The 22,888-nt window shown below is 47.0% G+C and overlaps 1 protein-coding gene across 1 annotated transcript; it reads right to left on the minus strand.

Moving 5' to 3' along the window:
* Window positions 1-12,287: 12,287 nt before the first annotated feature.
* LOC142919868 (uncharacterized) lies at window positions 12,288-19,919 on the minus strand. Its single transcript, XM_076062536.1, has 2 exons — window positions 19,765-19,919; window positions 12,288-14,617 (listed from the first exon to the last, which is right to left on the minus strand). Exon 2 carries the CDS (start codon window positions 14,587-14,589, stop codon window positions 13,375-13,377), a length of 1,215 nt encoding a protein of 404 aa, XP_075918651.1. The 5' UTR covers window positions 14,590-14,617; window positions 19,765-19,919; the 3' UTR covers window positions 12,288-13,374.
* Between the last annotated feature and the right edge of the window lie 2,969 nt (window positions 19,920-22,888).

Raw genomic sequence — 22,888 nt, forward strand, 5'->3', positions numbered from 1 at the left:
GGTGGAGTCGATAGAGGTGCAGGAGGTGGAGTAGATGGAGGTAGAGTAGATGGAGGTGGAGTGGATGGAGGTGGAGTGGATGCAGGTGGAGTAGATGCAGGTGGAGTAGATGGAGGTGGAGTAGATGGAGTAGATGGAGGTGCAGTAGATGGAGCTGGAGTAGATGGAGGTGGAGTGGATGGAGGTGGAGTGGATGGAGGTGGAGTGGATGGAGGTGGAGTAGATGGAGGTGGAGTAGATGGAGGTGCAGGAGGTGGAGTAGATGGAGGTGGAGTAGATGCAGGTGGAGTAGATGCAGGTGGAGTAGATGGAGGTGGAGCGGATGGAGGTGGAGCGGATGGAGGTGGAGTAGATGGAGGTGGAGTAGATGGAGGTGGAGTGGATGGAGGTGGAGTAGATGCAGGTGGAGTAGATGCAGGTGGAGCGGATGGAGGTGGAGTAGATGGAGGTGGAGTAGATGCAGGTGGAGTAGATGCAGGTGGAGTAGATGGAGGTGGAGTGGATGGAGGTGGAGTAGATGGAGATGGAGTAGATGCAGGTGGAGTAGATGGAGGTGGAGTAGATGGAGGTGGAGTAGATGCAGGTGGAGCGGATGGAGGTGGAGTAGATGGAGGTGGAGTAGATGCAGGTGGAGTAGATGCAGGTGGAGTAGATGGAGGTGGAGTGGATGGAGGTGGAGTAGATGGAGATGGAGTAGACGTAGGTGGAGTAGATGGAGGTGGAGTAGATGGAGGTGGAGTAGATGGAGGTGGAGCGGATGGAGGTGGAGTGGATGGAGGTGGAGTAGATGGAGGTGCAGGAGGTGGAGTAGATGCAGGTGGAGTAGATGCAGGTGGAGTATATGCAGGTGGAGTAGATGCAGGTGGAGTGGATGCAGGTGGAGTAGATGGAGGTGGAGTAGATGGAGGTGGAGTAGATGCAGGTGGAGTAGATGGAGGTGGAGTAGATGGAGGTGGAGTAGATGCAGGTGGAGTAGATGCAGGTGGAGTAGATGGAGGTGGAGTGGATGGAGGTGGAGTAGATGGAGATGGAGTAGACGCAGGTGGAGTAGATGGAGGTGGAGTAGATGGAGGTGGAGTAGATGGAGGTGGAGCGGATGGAGGTGGAGTGGATGGAGGTGGAGTAGATGGAGGTGCAGGAGGTGGAGTAGATGCAGGTGGAGTAGATGCAGGTGGAGTATATGCAGGTGGAGTAGATGCAGGTGGAGTGGATGCAGGTGGAGTAGATGGAGGTGGAGTAGATGGAGGTGGAGTAGATGCAGGTGGAGTAGATGGAGGTGGAGCGGATGGAGGTTCTGGTGTCTGTACGCCGGTCACCTTGGCGGTGCTGGCTCCCACGTGGGGGTTGGCGGAGCGCGTGTGGATCTCGCGCTTCACCTGCTGCTGCTGCTGCCTCTGCCTGTAAATGTGGAGGCGGAGGTTTGGCCGCTGCTCTAACGACGGCACTACACGCACCTCTATGAGTCTCCGTGAGTCTCTATGCGTCTCTATGTATCTCTATGTATCTCTATGAGTCTCTCTGTATCTCTAAGTCTCTATGTATCTCTACGAGTCTCTATGTATCTCTATGAGTATGTATCTCTATGCATCTCTATGTATCTCCATGAGTCTGTAAGTATATCTATGAGTATATGTGTCTCTATGCGTCTCTATGTATCTCCATGAGTCTATGTGTCTCTATGAGTCTCTATGCATCTCTAGGTACCATAGAGACTCATAGATACCTAGAGACTCAAGGAGATACATAGAGACTCATGGAGATACAGAGACTCCACGCGATCACGGCGATTATCTATGCAACCTCCTGTAGACCAAGTGAGGTAGTCAACATCTCATAGCCACCGTGATGAGACACGCAGACTCCACATATGCAGCAGCAGACATCGTCAGGATTGGTATCAAACCCACGACCTCCTGTACACCAGGCGAGGTAGTCAACATCTCATAGCCACCGTGATGATGATGACAGACGCAGACTCTAAATATACAGCAGCAGGCATCGTCAGGATTGGTATCAAACCCACGACCTCCTGTACACCAGGCGAGGTAGTCAACATCTCATAGCCACCGTGATGATGATGACAGACGCAGACTCTAAATATACAGCAGCAGACATCGTCAGGGTTGGTATTAAACCCACGACCGCCTGTACACCAGGCGAGGTAGTCAACATCTCATAGCCACCGTGATGATGATGACAGACGCAGACTCCAAATATACAGCAGCAGGCATCGTCAGGGTTGGTATCAAACCCACGACCTCCTGTACACCAGGCGAGGTAGTCAACATCTCATAGCCACCGTGGGTCCCATGAGTGTGAGGCGAGTCAAGAGCTGCAAGGCTGAACTTGTCCGTTCATCGACGTGGGATGGATGACGCCTCGCTTGGACGCTCTGTGGACGCTCACCATTCACCGCTCGATGCTCACCGCTCTCCGCAGACTCGCAGAGCGAGCCGATGCCAATTACCGGTTCATTGCGGCCGTGGTGGTGGTGACGGTGGTGGTGGTGGCCGTGGCGACGGTGACGCTGGTGGCCGTGGCGGGGGTGATGGCGTCCGTGGCGACGGCGTTCCTGGCTTCGGTGACGTGCGTCGTCCACGCCGCTTCCTGCTCCAGCCATCGCCACTTGGCTCGTCGGTTTTGGAACCAACCCTTGACCAGGACCGCAATAACAAAATCATCCAGCGGTGTGCGTGGTGTCTGTGTGTGTCTACATGTGTCTGTGTGTGTCTGTGTGTCTACGTGTGTGTCTACGTGTGTCTGTGTGTCTACGTGTGTCTGTGTGTGTCTGTCTGTGTGTGTCTGTGTGTCTACGTGTCTGTGTGTGTCTGTGTGTCTGTGTGTCTACGTGTGTCTGTTTCTACGTGTCTGTCTACGTGTGTCTGTGTGTGTCTACGTGTGTCTGTGTGTCTACGTGTTTGTCTACGTGTGTCTGTGTGTGCCTACGTGTGTCTGTGTGTCTACGTGTTTGTCTACGTGTGTCTGTGTGTGTCTACGTGTGTCTCCGTGTGTCTGTGTGTCTACGTGTGTGTCTGTGTGTCTACGTGTGTGTCTGTGTGTCTACGTGTCTGTGTGTTTGTGTGTCTACGTATCTCCGTGTCTGTGTGTCTACGTGTGTCTGTGTGTGTCTACGTGTGTCTGTGTGTGTCTGCGTGTGTCTGTCTGTGTCTGTGTGTCTACATGTGTCTACGTGTGTCTGTGTGTGTCTATATATGTCTGTGTCTACGTGTGTCTGTGTGTGTCTGTGTGTCTGTGTGTGTCTACGTGTGTCTGTGTGTCTACGTGTCTCCGTGTGTCTGTGTTTCTACGTGTTTGTCTACGTGTGTCTGTGTGTGTCTACGTGTGTCTGTGTGTATCTACGTGTGTCTGTGTGTGCGATAGTCTAGCAACCAGACATGACCACCGTCTCCGGTAAGATCGGTCACTAAAGCCAACGACTACTTCTGCTCCTCCCACCCTAGCTTTGAGATTACCACCACGTGGTTGGTGGGGGGGGGGGGGACTTACCTTGACCTTCCTCACCGAGATGTTGGTGGCAAGAGCGAGCATGAGCTGTCGATGTGGGTCCGGGTAGGGCTCGTCCACGAATGCCTCCTCCAGCCGGGCAAGCTGAGCTGCGCTCCGTCGGGGGTTTAGACCGTTAAAATCTCGTCCCGTCCGGGACATCCTAAAAAAAAATCACACGGGAGATTTGGTTTAGAGCGCAGGGGCGAGAGTCTCGGTCGCCCGTCGAGTTTGTCAGTGGCCGACGACGAGCAAGATGGGGGGGGGACGCGGGGTGCGGAGGTTGGGAAGGGGTGGTGGGGGAGGGTGGTGATAGGGAGAGGGGTGAGGCGAGGTGGATGGTGGGGGAGGGTGGTGAGGGTGGGTGGTGGAATCAACTGAATCAATTGTGAATTGTCCTCGCCAATTCAGCATCAGAATATCCATACTTCAGCAGCGGGAGGAGGAATCCGAAGAGCTGTGAAGCTCTTAGTGCATCACAGATGTCCAGTAGTAGGGGCCATGGGGTAAGAACGTTACAACAGAGACAAATATCCCCCGCCGTGTCGCCTGTGGCAGACTTAGGGGCGAGTGCTGGTAGTGGCGAGTAGCAGCACCCATGAAGGGCGGCACGACACAGCAGAGGGTGGATGGCTCACACCACCACGCCTTAGTCTCCCCGGCGGCAACGTTCACTACATACCGCCGCACCAGGTACTCATTTGAGGCTGAATCGACCTAGGGGATGCCCGTTGACCGGTTCAGACAATCGTCACCCGGTGGCGTTGGTGGCCGTGAGCGGGAATCAAAACCCCGGCTCGCCGGGTCGCTAGTGCAGCGAAGCGCCGAACCGTTACCATGCCACAACAACTACGGCGACGAGGCAGCGACACGCAAACAGGACGGGAGTGCAGCGTGTGTGGCACGGGTGGCCACGTCGCTCAGCGGTAGCAACATCGCGCCAACGACGGGGTCGGGGAATCGGAATCTTTAAGCCGCGGCGGGAGGAATCCAAAGGGCCGCAAAGTGCTTCGCGCGTCACGGATGTCCAGCTTTTTAAGTGATGAAATTAAATATTTTTTTTGCATTTATATATATACCGGGGACTACCTCTACTTACGAATGAGTCAGGTTCCAGAGATCTGTGTTCGTAAGTCGATTTATCCAACTTTACTCCTCTAGATTTGTACGGCATGTACATCTACATCTGCGGAACGTGAAGAACCAGTGGCATCTACATCTGCAGAACGTGAAGAACCAACATATTTAATTTCATCACAGTACTACTATACATGACACTACTATACACACTACGCTACTATATACTACATTACTATATACACTACACTACGATACACACTACACTACTATATACAACACTACTATACATATTACAATACTATATACACTACTATACACACTACACTACCATAGACACTATACTACTATACACACGACGCTACTATGTACATTACTATTTACACTACACTACTATATACACAACATTACTATACATATTACAATATTATAAACACTACTATTCACACTACACGACTATACACACTACACTATACAGGGACTTACCTCTACTTACGAACGAGTTAGGTTTGTTGTATATATAGGTGTTATGAAAATTGATGAAAATAATGAAAATTAAATGAAATTTAAAATTTGCATAATGTATCCGAAATTATGTTAATTAGTGTAATTATGCGCATAAATTATGCTGATCCGAGAGATAATCGTATTAATTTATGCGAGTGGGCGTGGTTATGATAATGCCGGTCGTTATGGATTATCAGGTCGAGCCTCGGTGACGAGGATTGTGTTATGAATTGGAATAACGCAATTAATCGTATGCAGTGACGCAGGCGTTGTGAGCGTGAATGAGAGAGAGTCGATTCGACTCTGCTCTTTAATTCCGTATTATCGATAAGAATACGATTACTCTCGATTGAACATTACGGATTATGTGTGTTATGGATTATGTGTGGTGATAGTGTGCTTATGATAGGTCCCCAGGATTCAGATCTCATACGCAGAACAATATTATGCAGAATTTCAGGAAGAATCACACACAAACCTTCTGCTTTAATCAATTTTATTTCTAGCTAACTTTAATTTTTGGATAATATGAAAACTCAATCTCGGGATTTTGGAATTTCAACACAGCGTTAACATGATACCATCACGATTGCGTTGATTCACCTCGATAGCGGCACCTGTGGTTAATTCCCGACGCGTAACACAATCAATCGGTTGTTGAGAGAGATATTAAAACATGCAACTATTCTATCAAAACCTTAACCTTATAATATGTAAATTCGTGTTTAAACATTGCCCACACAGAACCACATACATTCATAGACCTTCAAGTCAATTCGTATCACGTTGTTAACAGGACGATTGGTTATTATGCAACTCAATGACAGCAGTATTTTCCTTTATGAATTGATTTTTAACGCACCACCTTGGAGTGGCACCCTTCTTGATTATCCCGATATGCGTATCGTGTGTCTTCTTTTATCACTGGTTCAATTCTTTGCGTAAAGCAGACGCCGAGGTTAGCATCTCTTGTGTCCAAAATGTGTTTCCTGTGTGTTGCGGCGCGGTGGTTAATTCCCGACGCGTAACACAATCAATCGGTTGTTGAGAGAGAGATTAAAAACATGCAACTATTCTATCAAAACCTTAACCTTATAATATGTAAATTCGTGTTTAAACATTGCCCACACAGTACCACATCCATTCATAGACCTTCAAGTCAATTCTTATCACGTTGTTAACAGGACGATTGGTTATTATGCAACTCAATGACAGCAGTATTTTCCTTTATGAATTGATTTTTAATGCACCACCTTGGAGTGGCACCCTTCTTGATTATCCCGATATGCGTATCGTGTGTCTTCTTTATCACTGGTTCAATTCTTTGCGTAAAGCAGACGCCGAGGTTAGCATCTCTTGTGTCCAAAATGTGTTTCCTGTGTGTTGCGGCGCGGTGGGGGAGTGAGGGGGAGAGTGTGGAGGAGGGGTTGCATACGACCGGCTGCCAGTTTCTGTCCACCGCTGGCTGGATGAGTCAGCACGACGCTCGCCGTCGTCGCGCCGATGGGTGTTGAGTGCGGGGCCGCTGCCCTCTCAGCGCTGGTGACGCGAAGTTGCGCGCTGTAGCACGCTGGTGGCACGCTGTTGGAACGCGCTGGTGCTGGTGGCACGCTGGTGGCGCGCGCTCCCTCTCCTTGAAGATGCACGAACGCGCCCGTGCTGGTTCGCTGACAGCAGTTTCTCTCCACTGCTGGCTGAGCTGCTGCACGCTCTTGCTTGGCGTTGCTGGCCGCGCTCTTTCTCCTTGAAGGTGCGCGAACGCGCCCGTGCCGGTTCGCTGGCAGCAGTTTCTCTCCACTGCTGGTTGAGCTGCTGCACGCTCTTGCTTGGCGTTGCTGGCCGCGCTCTTTCTTCTTGAAGATGCGCGAACGCGCCCGTGCTGATTCGCTGACAGCAGGTTTCCTCCACTGCTGTATGACTCAAGTCGCACGCGCTTGGTCACTGGTTTGCTGAAGTTGTTGGCGGCTGCCCAAGCTTTTCCGCTGCTGGTTGAGCCACGTTGCACGTGCTTGCTTTGTGGAGATGCTCGAGCACTCTCAGCGCTGATTCGCTGATACTTTGTTGGCGGCTGGCCAAGCTTTTTCTTCAGTTGAGTGAGTTGAGTCGCACGTGCTCTCTCTGTTGAAGTGCGCGAACGCGCCCGTGCTGGTTCGCTGACAGCAGGTTTCCTCCACTGCTGTATGACTCACTTTTGTTGATACATCGCTACTCAGCGATCCTCGCTACTCAGCGAGGCTCGGAGCCAGCCGCTCCATGCGACTGCTCGTCCTGTGGACGTCTTGACTCGCTGATCTGTCTTGACTCTTGACTTAACTTCACTGACTTTTGAAAAATGCGGCTGACCGTTATATTCAAAGACAATTCTCTCTGCGCACGGAAAAGGGGGGGGCGGGGTATGTGTGTGTGAGTTCGTGTGTGTGTGTACAGATGGCTCCTGCGATAACGATCTGTTTGCCCTGGCGTGAAATTCCTCTCTCGCGCTCTTCGGGAGAGACAAAGGTGGTTGGGAGCACCTATCTCTTTATACTTTCGACTTATATTTCTCAAATACCATTTGGTCCCATGTTCGCCACGACTCGTGTTTGTAGCTACGTCCTCCCGACACCTCTCGGTTTACCGAGGTTTGAAATGTTATGATGGAATTATTAAAAAGAAAAATAATTTTCATCCTGAGTTTAAGAGGTCCGTTTCCAGATTGTTGGAATCCATATCCCTTGGTTCTGTAAGGTTCTATAATGGAATATCGTTTAAGGTTAACACATTATTGTTAATGTTATTTTGCAATTTCTTTAAAACTTGTTTGTCTGGTTGCCGTGTGTGGGGTGGGGTGTGTCTCCTCATCAAACCCGGCTGGCTTTTCCAGATGGCCCCTTGTGATAAGGTGTAATTCCTGCTTCTCCGCGCTGTGAGAGAAACAAAGATGGTCGGGGTTGCTTGGGATATTGTTTAAACTCTTTCGTAAGTTTGCCCGTTCGCCTCATTCCTTCTCGATAACCTTTGATGTGACTCGGTATTTTGTCTCCAAGCTTTGTTTTAACAGTAAAAGTATTAAAGGTGAAAATCATTTGATAGCGAATTAATTATTGGATAATAATTCACTGATGTATCTGGTGGCCTGGTCTTGATTGGAGTGAGCGCGAGGACCGCTAACTTTAGCTCATTCTTGTTATTGCATTTTAAATTTGAACCGTTGTTTAAAAAAAAAAAATAGTTTAACCCGTGGGCATCCTCATTTCTGGCTTAAGGGAGGGCTTCCCTCTGCTTGACCTCCCTTAGGGCACATCAAACTCTTGTTCATCTGGAGATCTTCGCAGATAGCTGCTAACATCCTCGCCTCGAGAGTTTTATTATTTCTTTATTTATTAATGGCCTGTTTATGACCGACACCTGGTTTTTGTGTGCCTGGCTTACGGGTTTTATTAATTATTTTGTTTCGTTTGTTAAAAAAAAAATATGATATATATAACGGCAAATATTATTGTTAATATCAATTTTGGAAAAAGGCTCATATACAACAGGTTCCAGAGGGTCTGTGTTCGTAGATGTAGATGCCACTGGTTGTTCACGTTATGCAGCTGTAGATGTCACTGGTTCTTCACGTTCTGCAGATGTAGATGCCACTGGTTGTAGGAAACATGATGCCTTGAATAAAGGTGTCAGTTTTTGTGCCAGTTAAAAGGGTAAAACCTATTTCTATATCTTGTTACTGGCAAAGGAGGTCTCATGCCACTGGTTGTTCACATTCTGCAGATGAAGATGTCATTGGTTCTTCGCGTTCTGCAGATGTAGATACCACTGGTTCTTAACGTTCTGCAGATGTAGATGCCACTGGTTCTTCGTGTTCTGCAGATGTAGATGCGAATGGTTCTTCATATTCTACATATGTAGATGCCAATGGTTCTTCATATTCTAAAGATGTAGATGTCACTGGTTCTTCACGTTCTGCAGATGTAGATGCCATTGGTTCTTCGCGTTCTGCAGATGTAGATACCACTGGTTCTTAACGTTCTGCAGATGTAGATGCCACTGGTTCTTCGTGTTCTGCAGATGTAGATGCGAATGGTTCTTCATATTCTACATATGTAGATGCCAATGGTTCTTCATATTCTAAAGATGTAGATGCCACTGGTTCTTCACGTTCTGCAGATGTAGATGCCACTGGTTCTTCACGTTCTGCAGATGTAGATGCCACTGATTCTTCACGTTCTGCAGATGTAGATGCCACTGGTTCTTCATGTTCTACAGATGTAGATGCCACTGGTTCTTCATGTTCTGCAGATGTAGATGCCATTGGTTCTTCACGTTCTGCAGATGTAGATGCTACTGGTTCTTCACGTTCTAGAGATGTAGATGCCACTGTTTCTTCACGTTCTGCAGATGTAGATGCCACTGGTTCTTCACGTTCTGCAGATGTAGATGCCAATGGTTCTTCACGTTCTGCAGATGTAGATGCCACTGGTTCTTCACGTTCTGCAGATGTACATGCCACTGGTTCTTCATGTTCTGTAGATGCCACTGGTTCTTCACGTTCTACAGATTAGATGCCACTCGTTCTACATTTTCTGTAGATGTAGATCCCACTGGTTCTACATGTTCTGTAGATGTAGATGCCACTGATTCTTCACGTTCTACAGATATAGATGCCACTGGATCTTCACGTTTTGTAGATGTAGATGCCACTGGTCTTCTTGTTCTACAGATGTAGATGCCACTGGTTCATCACGTTCTGCAGATGTAGATGCCACTGGTTTTTCATGTTCTGCAGCTGTAGATGCCACTGCTTATTCACGTTCTACTGATGTGGATGCCACTGGTTCTTTACGTTCGGCAGATGTAGATGCCAATGGTTCTTCACGTTCTGCAGATGTAGATGCCACTGGTTCTTCATATTCTATAGATGTAGATGCCACTGGTTCTTCACGTTCTGCAGTTGTAGATGCCACTGGTTCTTCATGTTCTGCAGATGTAGATGACACTGGTTCTTCACGTTCTGCAGATGTAGATGCCACTGGTTCTTAATGTTCTGCAGATGTAGATGACACTGGTTCTTCACGTTTTGCAGATGTAGATGCCACTGGTTCTTTATATTCTACAGATGTAGATGCCACTGGTTCTTCACATTCTGCAGATGTAGATGCCACTGGTTCTTCACGTTCTGCAGATGTAGATGCCACTGGTTCTACATGTTCTGCAGATGTAGATGCCACTGGTTTTTCATGTTCTGCAGCTGTAGATGCCACTGCTTATTCACGTTCTATTGATGTGGATGCCACTGGTTCTTTACGTTCGGCAGATGTAGATGCCAATGGTTCTTCACGTTCTGCAGATGTAGATGCCACTGGTTCTTCATATTCTATAGATGTAGATGCCACTGGTTCTTCACGTTCTGCAGATGTAGATGCCACTGGTTCTTCATGTTCTGCAAATGTAGATGACACTGGTTCTTCACGTTCTGCAGATGTAGATGCCACTGATTCTTCATGTTCTGCAGATGTAGATGACACTGGTTCTTCACGTTTTGCAGATGTAGATGCCACTGGTTCTTTATATTCTACAGATGTAGATGCCACTGGTTCTTCACATTCTGCAGATGTAGATGCCACTGGTTCTTCACGTTCTGCAGATGTAGATGCCACTGGTTCTACATGTTCTGCAGATGTAGATGCCACTGGTTCTTCATGTTCTGCAGATGTAGATGCCACTGGTTCTTCACGTTCTGCAGATGTAGATGCCACTGGTTCTTCACGTTCTGCAGATGTAGATGCCACTGGTTCTTCACGTTCTGCAGATGTAGATGCCACTGGTTCTTCATATTCTACAGATGTAGATGCCACTGGTTCTTCACGTTCTGCAGATGTAGATGCCACTGCTTCTTCATAGTCTACAGATGTAGATGCCACTGGTTCTTCACGTTCTGCAGATGTAGATGCCACTGATCCTACATGTTCTGCAGCTGTAGATGCCACTGGTTCTTCACGTTCTGCAGATGTAGATGCCACTGGTTCATCACGTTCTGCAGATGTAGATGCCACTGGTTCACGTTCCTCATATGTAGATGCCACTGGTTCTTCACGTTCTGCAGATGTAGATGCCACTGGTTTTTCATGTTCTGCAGCTGTAGATGCCACTGGTTATTCACGTTCTACTGATGTGGATGCCACTGGTTCTTAACGTTCAGCAGATGTAGATTCCAATGGTTCTTCACGTTCTGCAGATGTAGATACCAATGGTTCTTCATGTTCTGCAAATGTAGATGCCACTGGTTCTTCATTTTCTATATATGTAGATGCCACTGGTTTTACATGTTCTACAGATGTAGATGTCACTGGTTATTCACGTTCAACAGATGTACAGTGAGGGAAAAAAGTATTTGATCCCCTGCTGATTTTGTACCTTTGCCCACTAACAAAGAAATGATCAGTCTATAATTTTAATGGTAGGTTTATTTGAACAGTGAGAGACAGAATAACAAAAAACTCCGAAAAACGCATGTCAAAAATGTTATAAATTGATTTGTATTTTAATGAGGGAAATAAGTATTTGACCCCTCTGCAAAACATGATTTAGTACTTGGTGGCAAAACCCTTGTTGGCAATCACAGAGGTCAGACGTTTCTTGTAGTTGGCCACCACGTTTGCACACATCTCAGGAGGGATTTTGTCCCACTCCTCTTTGCAGATCTTCTCCAAGTCATTAAGGTTTCGAGGCTGACGTTTGGAAACTCGAACCTTCAGCTCCCTCCACAGATTTCCTATGGGATTAAGGTCTGGAGACTGGCTAGGCCACTCCAGGACCTTAATGTGCTTCTTCTTGAGCCACTCCTTTGTTGCCTTGGCCGTGTGTTTTGGGTCATTGTCATGCTGGAATACCAATCCACGACCCATTTTCAATGCCCTGGCTGAGGGAACGAGGTTCTCACCCAAGATTTGACGGTACATGGCCCCGTCCATCGTTCCTTTGATGTGGTGAAGTTGTCCTGTCCCCTTAGCAGAAAAACACCCCCAAAGCATAATGTTTCCACCTCCATGTTTGACGGTGGGGATGGTGTTCTTGGGGTCATAGGCAGCATTCCTCCTCCTCCAAACACGGCGAGTTGAGTTGATGCCAAAGAGCTCCATTTTGGTCTCATCTGACCACAACACTTTCACCCAGTTGTCCTCTGAATGATTCAAATGTTCATTGGCAAACTTTCTTGAGCAGGGGGACCTTGCGGGTGCTGCAGGATTTCAGTCCTTCATGACATAGTGTGTTACCAATTGTTTTCTTAGTGACTATGGTCCCAGCTGCCTTGAGATCATTGACAATATCCTCCTGTGTAGTTCTGGGATGATTCCTCACCGTTCTCATGATCATTGCAACTCCACGAGGTGAGATCTTGCATGGAGCCCCAGGCCGAGGGAGATTGACAGATCTTTTGTGTTTCTTCCATTTGCGAATAATCACACCAACTGTTGTCACCTTCTCACCAAGCTGCTTGGCAATGGTCTTGTAGCCCATTCCAGCCTTGTGTAGGTCTGCAATCGTGTCCCTGACATCCTTGGAGAGCTCTTTGGTCTTGGCCATGGTGGAGAGTTTGGAATCTGATTGATTGATTGCTTCTGTGGACAGGTGTGCTCCTAATCTCAGCTCGTTACCTGTATAAAAGACACCTGGGAGCCAGAAATCTTTCTGCTTGAGAGGGGGTCAAATACTTATTTCCCTCATTAAAATGCAAATCAATTTATAACATTTTTGACATGCGTTTTTCTGCATTTTGTTGTTGTTATTCTGTCTCTCACTGTTCAAATAAACCTAGCATTAAAATTATAGACTGATCATTTCTTTGTCAGTGGGCAAACGTACAAAATCAGCAGGGGATCAAATACTTTTTTTCCCTCGCTGTAGATGCCACCACCACCATCTGTTGCGCGCCGGTTGAACTTACGACTCTCGGTACGAGCAGCTGCAAGTGGACATACGGACCAGGTTTGTTCGCATCTCTGAAAGTTCGTAAGTCGAATGTTCATAAGTAAGGAAGTCCCTGTAGTAATGTTCGTACATAGAGTACATGCTGTGATGTCCGTAGGTAGGGGAATCCACGTCGTAGCGCTCTTAAGTATGGGAATCTCTGAAGTAATGTTCGTAAGTAGGGGCGTCTCTATAGTAATGCTTGTAAACAGGGGCGTCTTGCGGTAATGTAAGGGAATCCCTGCAGCAGTGATAGTAAATAGAAGAATCCCTCTGGCGATGCTCATAAGGGAGTATCTGCGGTAATGATTGTAAGTAGGGAAGTCCTCGCAGTAACGTTCATAAGTAGGGGATTATCTGAAGTGATGTTTGTAAGTAGAGGAGTTCCCTGCCTTGGTGATTGGCTTCACTTCTCCTCCATCTTGCACCCCGAGTCAAACGGGGAGACGCGGCCGCGACCTCCACGAGGCTATCGTCGTCGTCCCCGCCGCCGCCGCCACGCCAGGCGTTTTCTATCAGCTTGAAAATAACGAGATCCGACTCTGTCCAGGAGGAGCCCCCTCGGGTCGCGTCGTCGATGGCCTCCGAGGGGAGACCTCCGAGAGTCGACGACGTCGAAGTGGAGGCGGTGGAGGAGGTCACGGCGGAGGCGACGTCAAAGATCCGTTCCCAGGGGTCCCCTCCGTCGGAACACGGCAAAGCCTCGTCTCCAATCGACTCCATGGGAGAGCACTTGTAGCCTACGTCCTCCACCTCGTCTAACTCATCACACGGGACACGCTCCCCCACCTCGTCTAACTCATCACACGGGACACGCTCCCCCACCTCGTCTAACTCATCACACGGGACACACTCCCCCACCTTGTCAAACTCATCCCACAGGACACGCTCCCCCACCTTGTCAAACTCATCCCACAGGATACGCTGCACTTCATCTTCCACCTCGTCTAACTCATCCCACGGGACACGCTCCCCCACCTCGTCTAATTCATCACATGGGACACGCTCCCCCACCTCGTCTAACTCATCACACGGGACACGCTCCCCCACCTTGTCTAACTCATCACGCGGGACACGCTCCTCCACCTTGTCAAACTCATCCCACGGGACACGCTCCCCCACCTTGTCAAACTCATCCCACAGGATACGCTGCACTTCATCTTCCACCTCGTCTAACTCATCCCACGGGACACGCTCCCCCACCTCGTCTAACTCATCACATGGGACACGCTCCCCCACCTTGTCAAACGCATCCCACAGGACACGCTCCCCCACCTCGTCTAACTCATCACACAGGACACGCTGCACCTCATCGTCCAGCTTGTCGAACTCATCCCACGAGGCACACTCCAGCTTGTCTAACTCATCCCACGGGTCACGTTCCACCTGCTGTCCCTCCTCCTTTTCCTCCGCCTCTTCCTCCTCCACCTCCTCCTCTTTCTCCTCCACCACCACACAAAGCCCTTCCAAGGTAACGCTCCGCTGGGCTAAGTGGAGCTGGGTGTGAGCGCCGCCGCCGACGTGGTGAGTCTCCACGTCGTCTGGAAGATCCATTGCTTCAACATTCACGGCATTCTCTTTCCTGGGGGGCGGGGGGTTTGTTTAAAATAAAATATAAGAGTTATTATCATGCTCTTGGTAAAGTCATGTAGGTAAAAAATAAAACAACAAAAATCACGACGTTTCGGCCACAACACAAGCAGCCTTCATCAGGTGAAGGGACCAGACTTTCTCGAGGACAGCGCTGGAGTGAAACACAGCCACGCTCAGACCGTGACCTTTAAGCTGCGTGAGAGTAATTAAGGTGCCTTGTCATTATCTGTATCGTTATAATATCTTTATCACGATTATCCGTATTATCAGTATCTGTATCATTGTCATTATCTGTATCATTATAATATCTTTATCACAATTATCCGTATTATCAGTATCCGTATCAGTCATTATCTGTATCGTTATAATATTTTTATCACGATTGTCTGTATTATCAGTATCCGTATCATTGTCATTATCTATATCGTTATATCTTTATCACGATTGTCCGTATTATCAGTATCCGTATCATTGTCATTATCTGTATCGTTATAATATCTTTATCACGATTATCCGTATTATCAGTATCCGTATCATTGTCATTATCTGTTTTGTTATAATATATTTATCACGATCATCCGTATTATCAGTATCCGTATCATTGCTATCATCATTACGATTATCATAAATTGATAAAATTATCCTTGTTATCCTTATTGTTCATTATTGTTAATGTTATCATTGTTACCATTATTGTTCTTAATCTGTCATGATAATTATCATTATTAAACGAGGTCATTTAATATTCTTGGGTCTTTCGGTAAAGTCACTTAGATAGGTTCAAAGAAAATAACAAAAAAATGTTTTGTGTTAAAAAAATATTTTTGTTATTTCAAAATCAGTGAAGTTGTTAACAACACTTTATGTGGGTAAACAAATTAAAGATTAAAGATGAATCTTGGAAAACATAAACCAAATAATGATTATTAGAGTTAAGCCAAGGGTCACCCAGAGGAGATGGAGCGAGATGGGTTGATCACGGGACCGAGAGAAAAGGATTCCATAGAGGAAGCCTATCGGCCGCCTTTTTTCCCAGCCACATGCGGTAGCAATAAAACGGCAAAGGGAGAGAACACGACTCCCACCGAGATAGACAAAGGCGACACCCGACCGCGAAGGAAGGAGCCAGGCCTTGATGAGACATCTCATCACCACAATAAAATAGAACAAACACACATACATCAGACAAAATAGGACAAAACTCAGCAACAAGAATAAGTCTTCTTTGGTTCTTTCGGTAAAGTCACGTAGAATGAGAATAAAACAATAAATTAATAAAATAAAATAACACAATAAAATTCTCACGACGTTTCGGCCACAACACAAGTGGCCTTCATCAGGTGAAGGGACGAGACTGTCTCGAGGACAGCGCTGGAGCGAACACAGCCAAGCTCAGCTCAGACCGCGACCTTTAAGCTGTGTGAGAAGAAACAGAGCGCCTTGACAAAGGAATTAGCATTTGGTATTACCTTAGAGTCGCGGCATCTCTTCAGAAAGGTGAGAGACTCGATTAGTTGAGCCTTCTTATCCCGGAGTCTGTTGAATGATCTTAAGGTTATGTGGAATCCCTCCCCGTAGAGGCGGTTAAATTTCGATTTAAAGCCGCGACTCTAAGGTAATACCAAATGCTAATTCCTTTGTCAAGGCGCTCTGTTTCTTCTCACACAGCTTAAAGGTCGCGGTCTGAGCTTGGCTGTGTTCGCTCCAGCGCTGTCCTCGAGACAGTCTCGTCCCTTCACCTGATCAAGGCCACTTGTGTTGTGGCCGAAACGTCGTGAGAATTTTATTGTGTTATTTTATTTTATTATTTTATTATTTTATTCTCATTCTACGTGACTTTACCGAAAGAACCAAAGAAGATGAATCCTTGCAGTCACGAAAGCTTTAAAGAATAAGTTGACATTATAGGAATCTATACACTCGCTACGATAAAAAAACAGACTACAATCTACATAGTGGGTATTACTTCTCGTACATAATACTGATACTAACGTTATTCACCTTAAATTACACTACATCTTGCCATTTACGTGACTTTACAAAAACCATAGAAATTAATTCCAGCAGTCAAGAAGCTTAACCGAAACTAAGTTATACCTCTAAAACTGAGGACACCAATAAATTACTCTAGTATAACAGCACGGGTCCGCGGATACTGACAGGGGGACGAAATAAAAAAACCCCTAAGAAATACGTGGTGATTACAATGTTAAATCACAAATCTTGGGAAACATTAACCAAATAATAATTATGCATTATTAAACCGAGGGTTATCCAGAAAAGATGAGGCGAAATAGGTCACACACAACCAAGATAAACTGTATCCCATAGGAAAAGACCCTCCCAACCGTCTTTGTCTTCCCGCAGCACGGCATAGCAAAGAATGTAACGCCCAGAGCGAGGGAAATTACTCTTGTATTGCAGGGGGGCATCTGTGTTCCACAGATGAAAAGATGGCTTGGGGAGAGACACAGATGGCTTAATAAATGACACACACACAGACACACATACAACTCCCCCCCCCCCCCCCCCCACAACACAGAGCGAGATCATAGAAAGTTCCGGTCCTTTGTGAGAAGGCGAGTAGAGAAAGAAATTTTGGCATAAAAAGAGAGACACGGGCCATACATTGCAACACAGCTACCAGCGGCAGAAGACGGCGATCATCAGCTACCGAAGATGACCAGCTACCGAAGATAACAGCCAGCCACCGACGCAGGAGATCACCGCCGACGCAGAAGAAGACTCCGCAACTCATCCAGGATGGTGAGGCTCGCCGAGTAGCGACATGCTACGCCGTGCGAATTCAGCGCCGTCCGAAGAAGTATCGCTCGAAAATCATTCTGCTCTGGGCGTCGACTCACAAGAGCCACTGCAGTTCGAGCTAAGCTGACCAGAATTCCAGCGTCATCCATCGACGAATGAAAGCATCGTTCGTCGCCAGAGAGCCGGAGCCGGCGCGCACCAAGCAAGGGTGTCAGCTGCCAGCGGAAGAGCTGTGGGTGCTACCTGAAGACGGGATCATCGCGTCGTCCCGACTCTTCGGACTGGCTGCGGACCGAACTCCGGCCGCCCGTGTGAGAGGAGAACCCAGCTATCCGTATGACATGCACGCCGCCACACATTGCAACGCATCACCTGGCATCTGCTTGACGCAAATAATTGATCAACAACACATCCCCACTCAACCCATACCATGCCCACTCAATACATATACACGAATCATTACTAAGAAGACTCATGATAAGTGCGTCAAGTATCAACTGATAACGAAGAACACGGTTGCCATTGGGTTACGGGGAAACGGTCGTGTAGAAGTATTTTTAGTAGTTATGTTTCTTTTTGATTTGCATAAATATTATCAACGAATTCATTGATGAAAGCTAAACGTTTAAAAACATAAGTTACGAATTCACACACTCACAGGGAGAACACTGCGTTGAAATCTTCCTTTGATCACAGAATCTGGCCCGTGAATGTATTGAAACCTCAGCCAATTAATGAGTATTTGCTGAAGCAGGCCTACTGCTGCACACCATGGTTTCAACATTTCGTTAACTTACGTAATCTTGCCCATGGATTCATTGCCGTATACGTTTTGCCTTCGGGATAAGTTTCTTTATTGCCTTCGTGTGAATGTCGTTGCATGAATTTTTTAAGGACTTTTATTCCTTTTGATTTAAAGCTTTCGTGACTACAGTAATTCATATTCTTAGCTCTTTCGGTAAAGTCACGTTGAAGGGAAACAATAAAATAATAAAATATATATAAAACAATAAAAATTCTCACGACGTTTGTGTTATGGTGGAAACGTCGTGAGAATTTTTATTGTTTTATATATGTTTTATTGTTGCCCTTCAACGTGACTTTACCGAAAGAGCTAAGAAGGACTTTTATTCCTATTTGCCGTATATGCTCATGTTACTCTGATGAAGCAATCGTTTGTTCCGGTACCCAGTAAACAAACGTGATCATTGAGGGTTAAATGTATGAATCCATGAAGCCTTAGCCAATTGATGAGTATTTGCTGAAGCAGGCGTACTGCCACACACCCTTGTTCCAAGACATTTCGCAATTACGTAATCTTGCTCATGAATTAATTACCGTGTACTTTGCCTTCAGGACATGTTTCTTTATTGCCTTTGTATGAATATCGTTGCACGAATTTTTAAGGAGTTTTGTTCCCTATCGCCGTATATGATCGTGTTACTCTGAGGAAGTAATCAATTGTTCTGGTACCCAGTTAACAAACGTGATTATTGAGGGTTAAATGTATGGATCAATGAGGGGAACATCTCCTGGAATACTGTGTTGACAATTTAAAGCATAAGAATTCGCATATTAGAGTGTTAAAGTTTTGTTTAGAAATTAAAATTGCTTAACACAGCAGTGTTTGAGTGTTTATTTCCTAAGTTAATTCTTAATTACAAGAACTGTATCCTGCAGTGAGATTTGAATTTGGAGACCTGAGATAACACACTAATACATAATCAGTAAATGTTAAAGCGAGAATAATTGTATCATAGCGATCGATAATACGAACCTAGACAACAAAGCCGAGCTCAATCTGGCATACTTACAGCACACCTGCATAACTTCATACAATTAATTGTATGATGCCGATTGATGATACGACCCTGGGCAACGAAGCTAAGCCTAATTATCATAACTGTATACATTAGCATAATAGCATGCGTTCGCATAAATTAATACGTCATATCTCCACTTAGCATAATTTATGCACATAATTGAAACATTAACATAACTTTGGATAATTACGCATAAAATTAAATTAAATTTTATTATTTACATCAACATTTTCATACAATAATCCTCAAATTAGTAAAAAAAAATGCACTTACAGTTTAAGGGGTGACTGAAGATTTGCCATCTCACGATCTCTGTATAATTAAATTATTAAACACCTTAGGTGGGTGAACAAATTAAAGATTAAACCTTTAGGCCTAAGGCTTGAGGCCTACTAACCTGTTACTAGGCGAAGCCTGAATCCTCAATTACGTTTAACTTATAGGTTAAGGATGTTTCATGAGAACATTTATTACCGGAAGAAATCCGATTATCTATGAAGCTCTTCACCGCCGCACATACACAAAGACACATTTAAACGATTCTTACTTTTTTGGGTGACGATATTCCCCCACGTGCTAAGAGACTCTCTCGCTCCTCCCAAGGCTCTCAGCTCAACATCGCCTTTCCCAAGACGCCGATTCTGCCGAGTCGAGCAGAGAACTTTAAACTCCTTCACCACGTCCGAGGAATCCAATAACCAACAACCCCCTCAACGTTAAACTTGTTTACAAAACATCGGGCGGTCACCCGTGGGTCAACCCATGTTAAATTGAGGTGGTGGGGGAGTGGGAGTGTAACCCCGTTTACAATCATCCTTGTCGGTAATATTATGATTGTCATTGCTATTTTCATTGTTGTTACAATTATTATAACTATTTTTTATTGCACTTAAAGGTGACTGCCAACCTACCATGGAAGATATCTGACCGTGTCTGTCGTTTGTGAGGGGGACGAGGGAGCCGACGGAGGGGGCCGACGGAGCCGAGGGGGCCGACGGAGCTGGGGGGGCCGGGGGGGGGCAACGGAGCCAGGGGGGGCCGACGGAGTCGGGGGGGGGCCGACGGAGCTGGGTGGGGGCCGACGGAGCCGGGGGGGGCCGACGGAACCAGGGGGGGCGACGGAGTCGGGGGGGGGCCGACGGAGCTGGGGGGGGCTGACGGAGCCAGGGGGGGGCCAACGGAGCTGGGGGGGGGGCGACAGAGCCAGGGGGGGGCCGACGGAGGTGGGGGCGGGGCCGACGGTGTCGGGGGGGGGCGACGGAGCCGGGGGGGCTGACGGAGCTGGGGGGGGGGGCCGACAGAGCCGGGGAGGGGCGACCAAGCCAGGGGGGGCCGACGGAGCTGGGGGGGGGGGGCAATGGAGCCGGGGGGGGCGACGGAGCCAGCGGGGGAGCGATGGAGCCGGGGGGGGGCGACGGAGCTGGGGGGGGGCCGACGGAGTCAAGGGGGGGGGGGCGGGGAGACGGCGCAAGCAGAGGGAGCCGACACTGACTTTCTCACACATCATACACTGACTCACTCACACATCATACACTGACTCACTCACACATCATACACTGACTTGCTCACACATCATACACTGACTCGCTCACACATCATGCACTGACTAACTCACACCATGCACTGACTCACTCACACATCATGCACTGACTCACTCACACATCATACACTGACTCACTCACACCATGCACTGACTCACTCACACATCATACACTGACTCGCTCACACATCATACACTGACTCACTCACATCATACACTGACTCGCTCACACATCATGCACTGACTAACTCACACCATGCACTGACTCACTCACACATCATACACTGACTTTCTCACACATCATACACTGACTCGCTCACACATCATACACTGACTCACTCACACATCATACACTGACTCACTCACACATCATACACTGACTCACTCACACATCATATACTGACTCACTCGCACATTATGCTCTGACTCACTCACACACCATGCACTGACTCACTCGCACATTATGCACTGACTCGCTCACACATCATACACTGACTCACTCACACATCATACACTGACTCACTCACACATCATACACTGACTCACTCACACATCATATACTGACTCACTCGCACATTATGCTCTGACTCACTCACACACCATGCACTGACTCACTCGCACATTATGCACTGACTCACTCACACATCATACACTGACTCACTCACACATCATACACTGACTCACTCACACATCATACACTGACTCACTCACACCATGCACTGACTCACTCACACATCATACACAGACTCACTCACACATCATACACTGACTCACTCACACCATGCACTGACTCACTCACACATCATACACTGACTCACTCACACCATGCACTGACTCACTCACACATCATACACTGACTCACTCACACATCATACACTGACTCACTCTCACATCATACACAGACTCACTCACACATCATACACTGACTCACTCACACATCATGCACTGACTCACTCACACATTCTACACTGACTCACTCACACATCATACACTGACTCACCCTCACATCATACACTGACTCACTCACACATCATACACTGACTCACGCTCACATCATACACTGACTCACTCACACCATGCACTGACTCACTCACACATCATACACTGACTTTCTCACACATACACTGACTCACTCACTCCATGCACTGACTTACTCACACATTATGCACTGACTCACTCACACATCATACACTGACTCACTCACACCATGCACTGACTCACTCACACATCATACACTGACTCACTCACACCATGCACTGACTCACTCACACCATGCACTGACTCACTCACACATCATGCACTGACTCGCTCATCATGCGCTTACTCACTCACACATCATACACTCGCACAACCACTGACCCATTCACTCATCATACACAGGTTCACTCATTGTTTGCTGGCTCACTTGCACATCATACACTGACTCACTCATCATGCGCTGACTAACACATCGTGCGCTGACTCACACATCATACACTCACACTGCCACTGACTCGCTCACACAGCATACACTCGCTCACACATCATTCACTAACTCACTCTTCATACGCTGACTCGCACATCATACACTCACTCACGCTGCTGCTGACTCACTCATCATACGCTGACTCGCACATCATACACTCACTCACTCTGCTGCTGACTCACTCACACATCATACACTGGGAGTGTCGTGCTGCCAGCTATGGCTGCAGTTTTTTTGTCGTACGAATTATGTATATCGTTTATTGTTAAATTTAAATTCACAGTTCCTATGATTACTGTTGTTACATTGTTTTTACAGCTTTATTTTGGTGATTAGAAAACATGGTTAATCTAAATTGTCTTATGGTTGTTGTTGTTGGCTTGCACCACATTGATTTTAACACACAGCGTTTTAACATGTTTTTTTGTGTGGAATATTTGCTGGTTTATTCCAGAATGTTTCTGTTACGCATTGTCGCTTTAAGATGTTCTGTGTTCAAATTTTGTTTGTTGCGGTTGCACCCGACTTAAGAGCCGCATGGCTCACAGGGCTACACCTAATAAATGAAACTTGAAAACTTGAAACTCTCTCTCTCTCACGCAAATGCGACACAACGCAGATGATCGCCACTGAACGCTGCCACCGCCCGATGTCGACCACCACCCC

The sequence above is a fragment of the Petromyzon marinus genome, unplaced genomic scaffold (assembly GCF_048934315.1).
Source record: "Petromyzon marinus isolate PM22_M1 ecotype Great Lakes invasive population unplaced genomic scaffold, UKy_Petmar_22M1.pri1.0 PM_G_Scaffold_65, whole genome shotgun sequence".
In the NCBI taxonomy this organism is placed as follows: domain Eukaryota; kingdom Metazoa; phylum Chordata; class Hyperoartia; order Petromyzontiformes; family Petromyzontidae; genus Petromyzon; species Petromyzon marinus.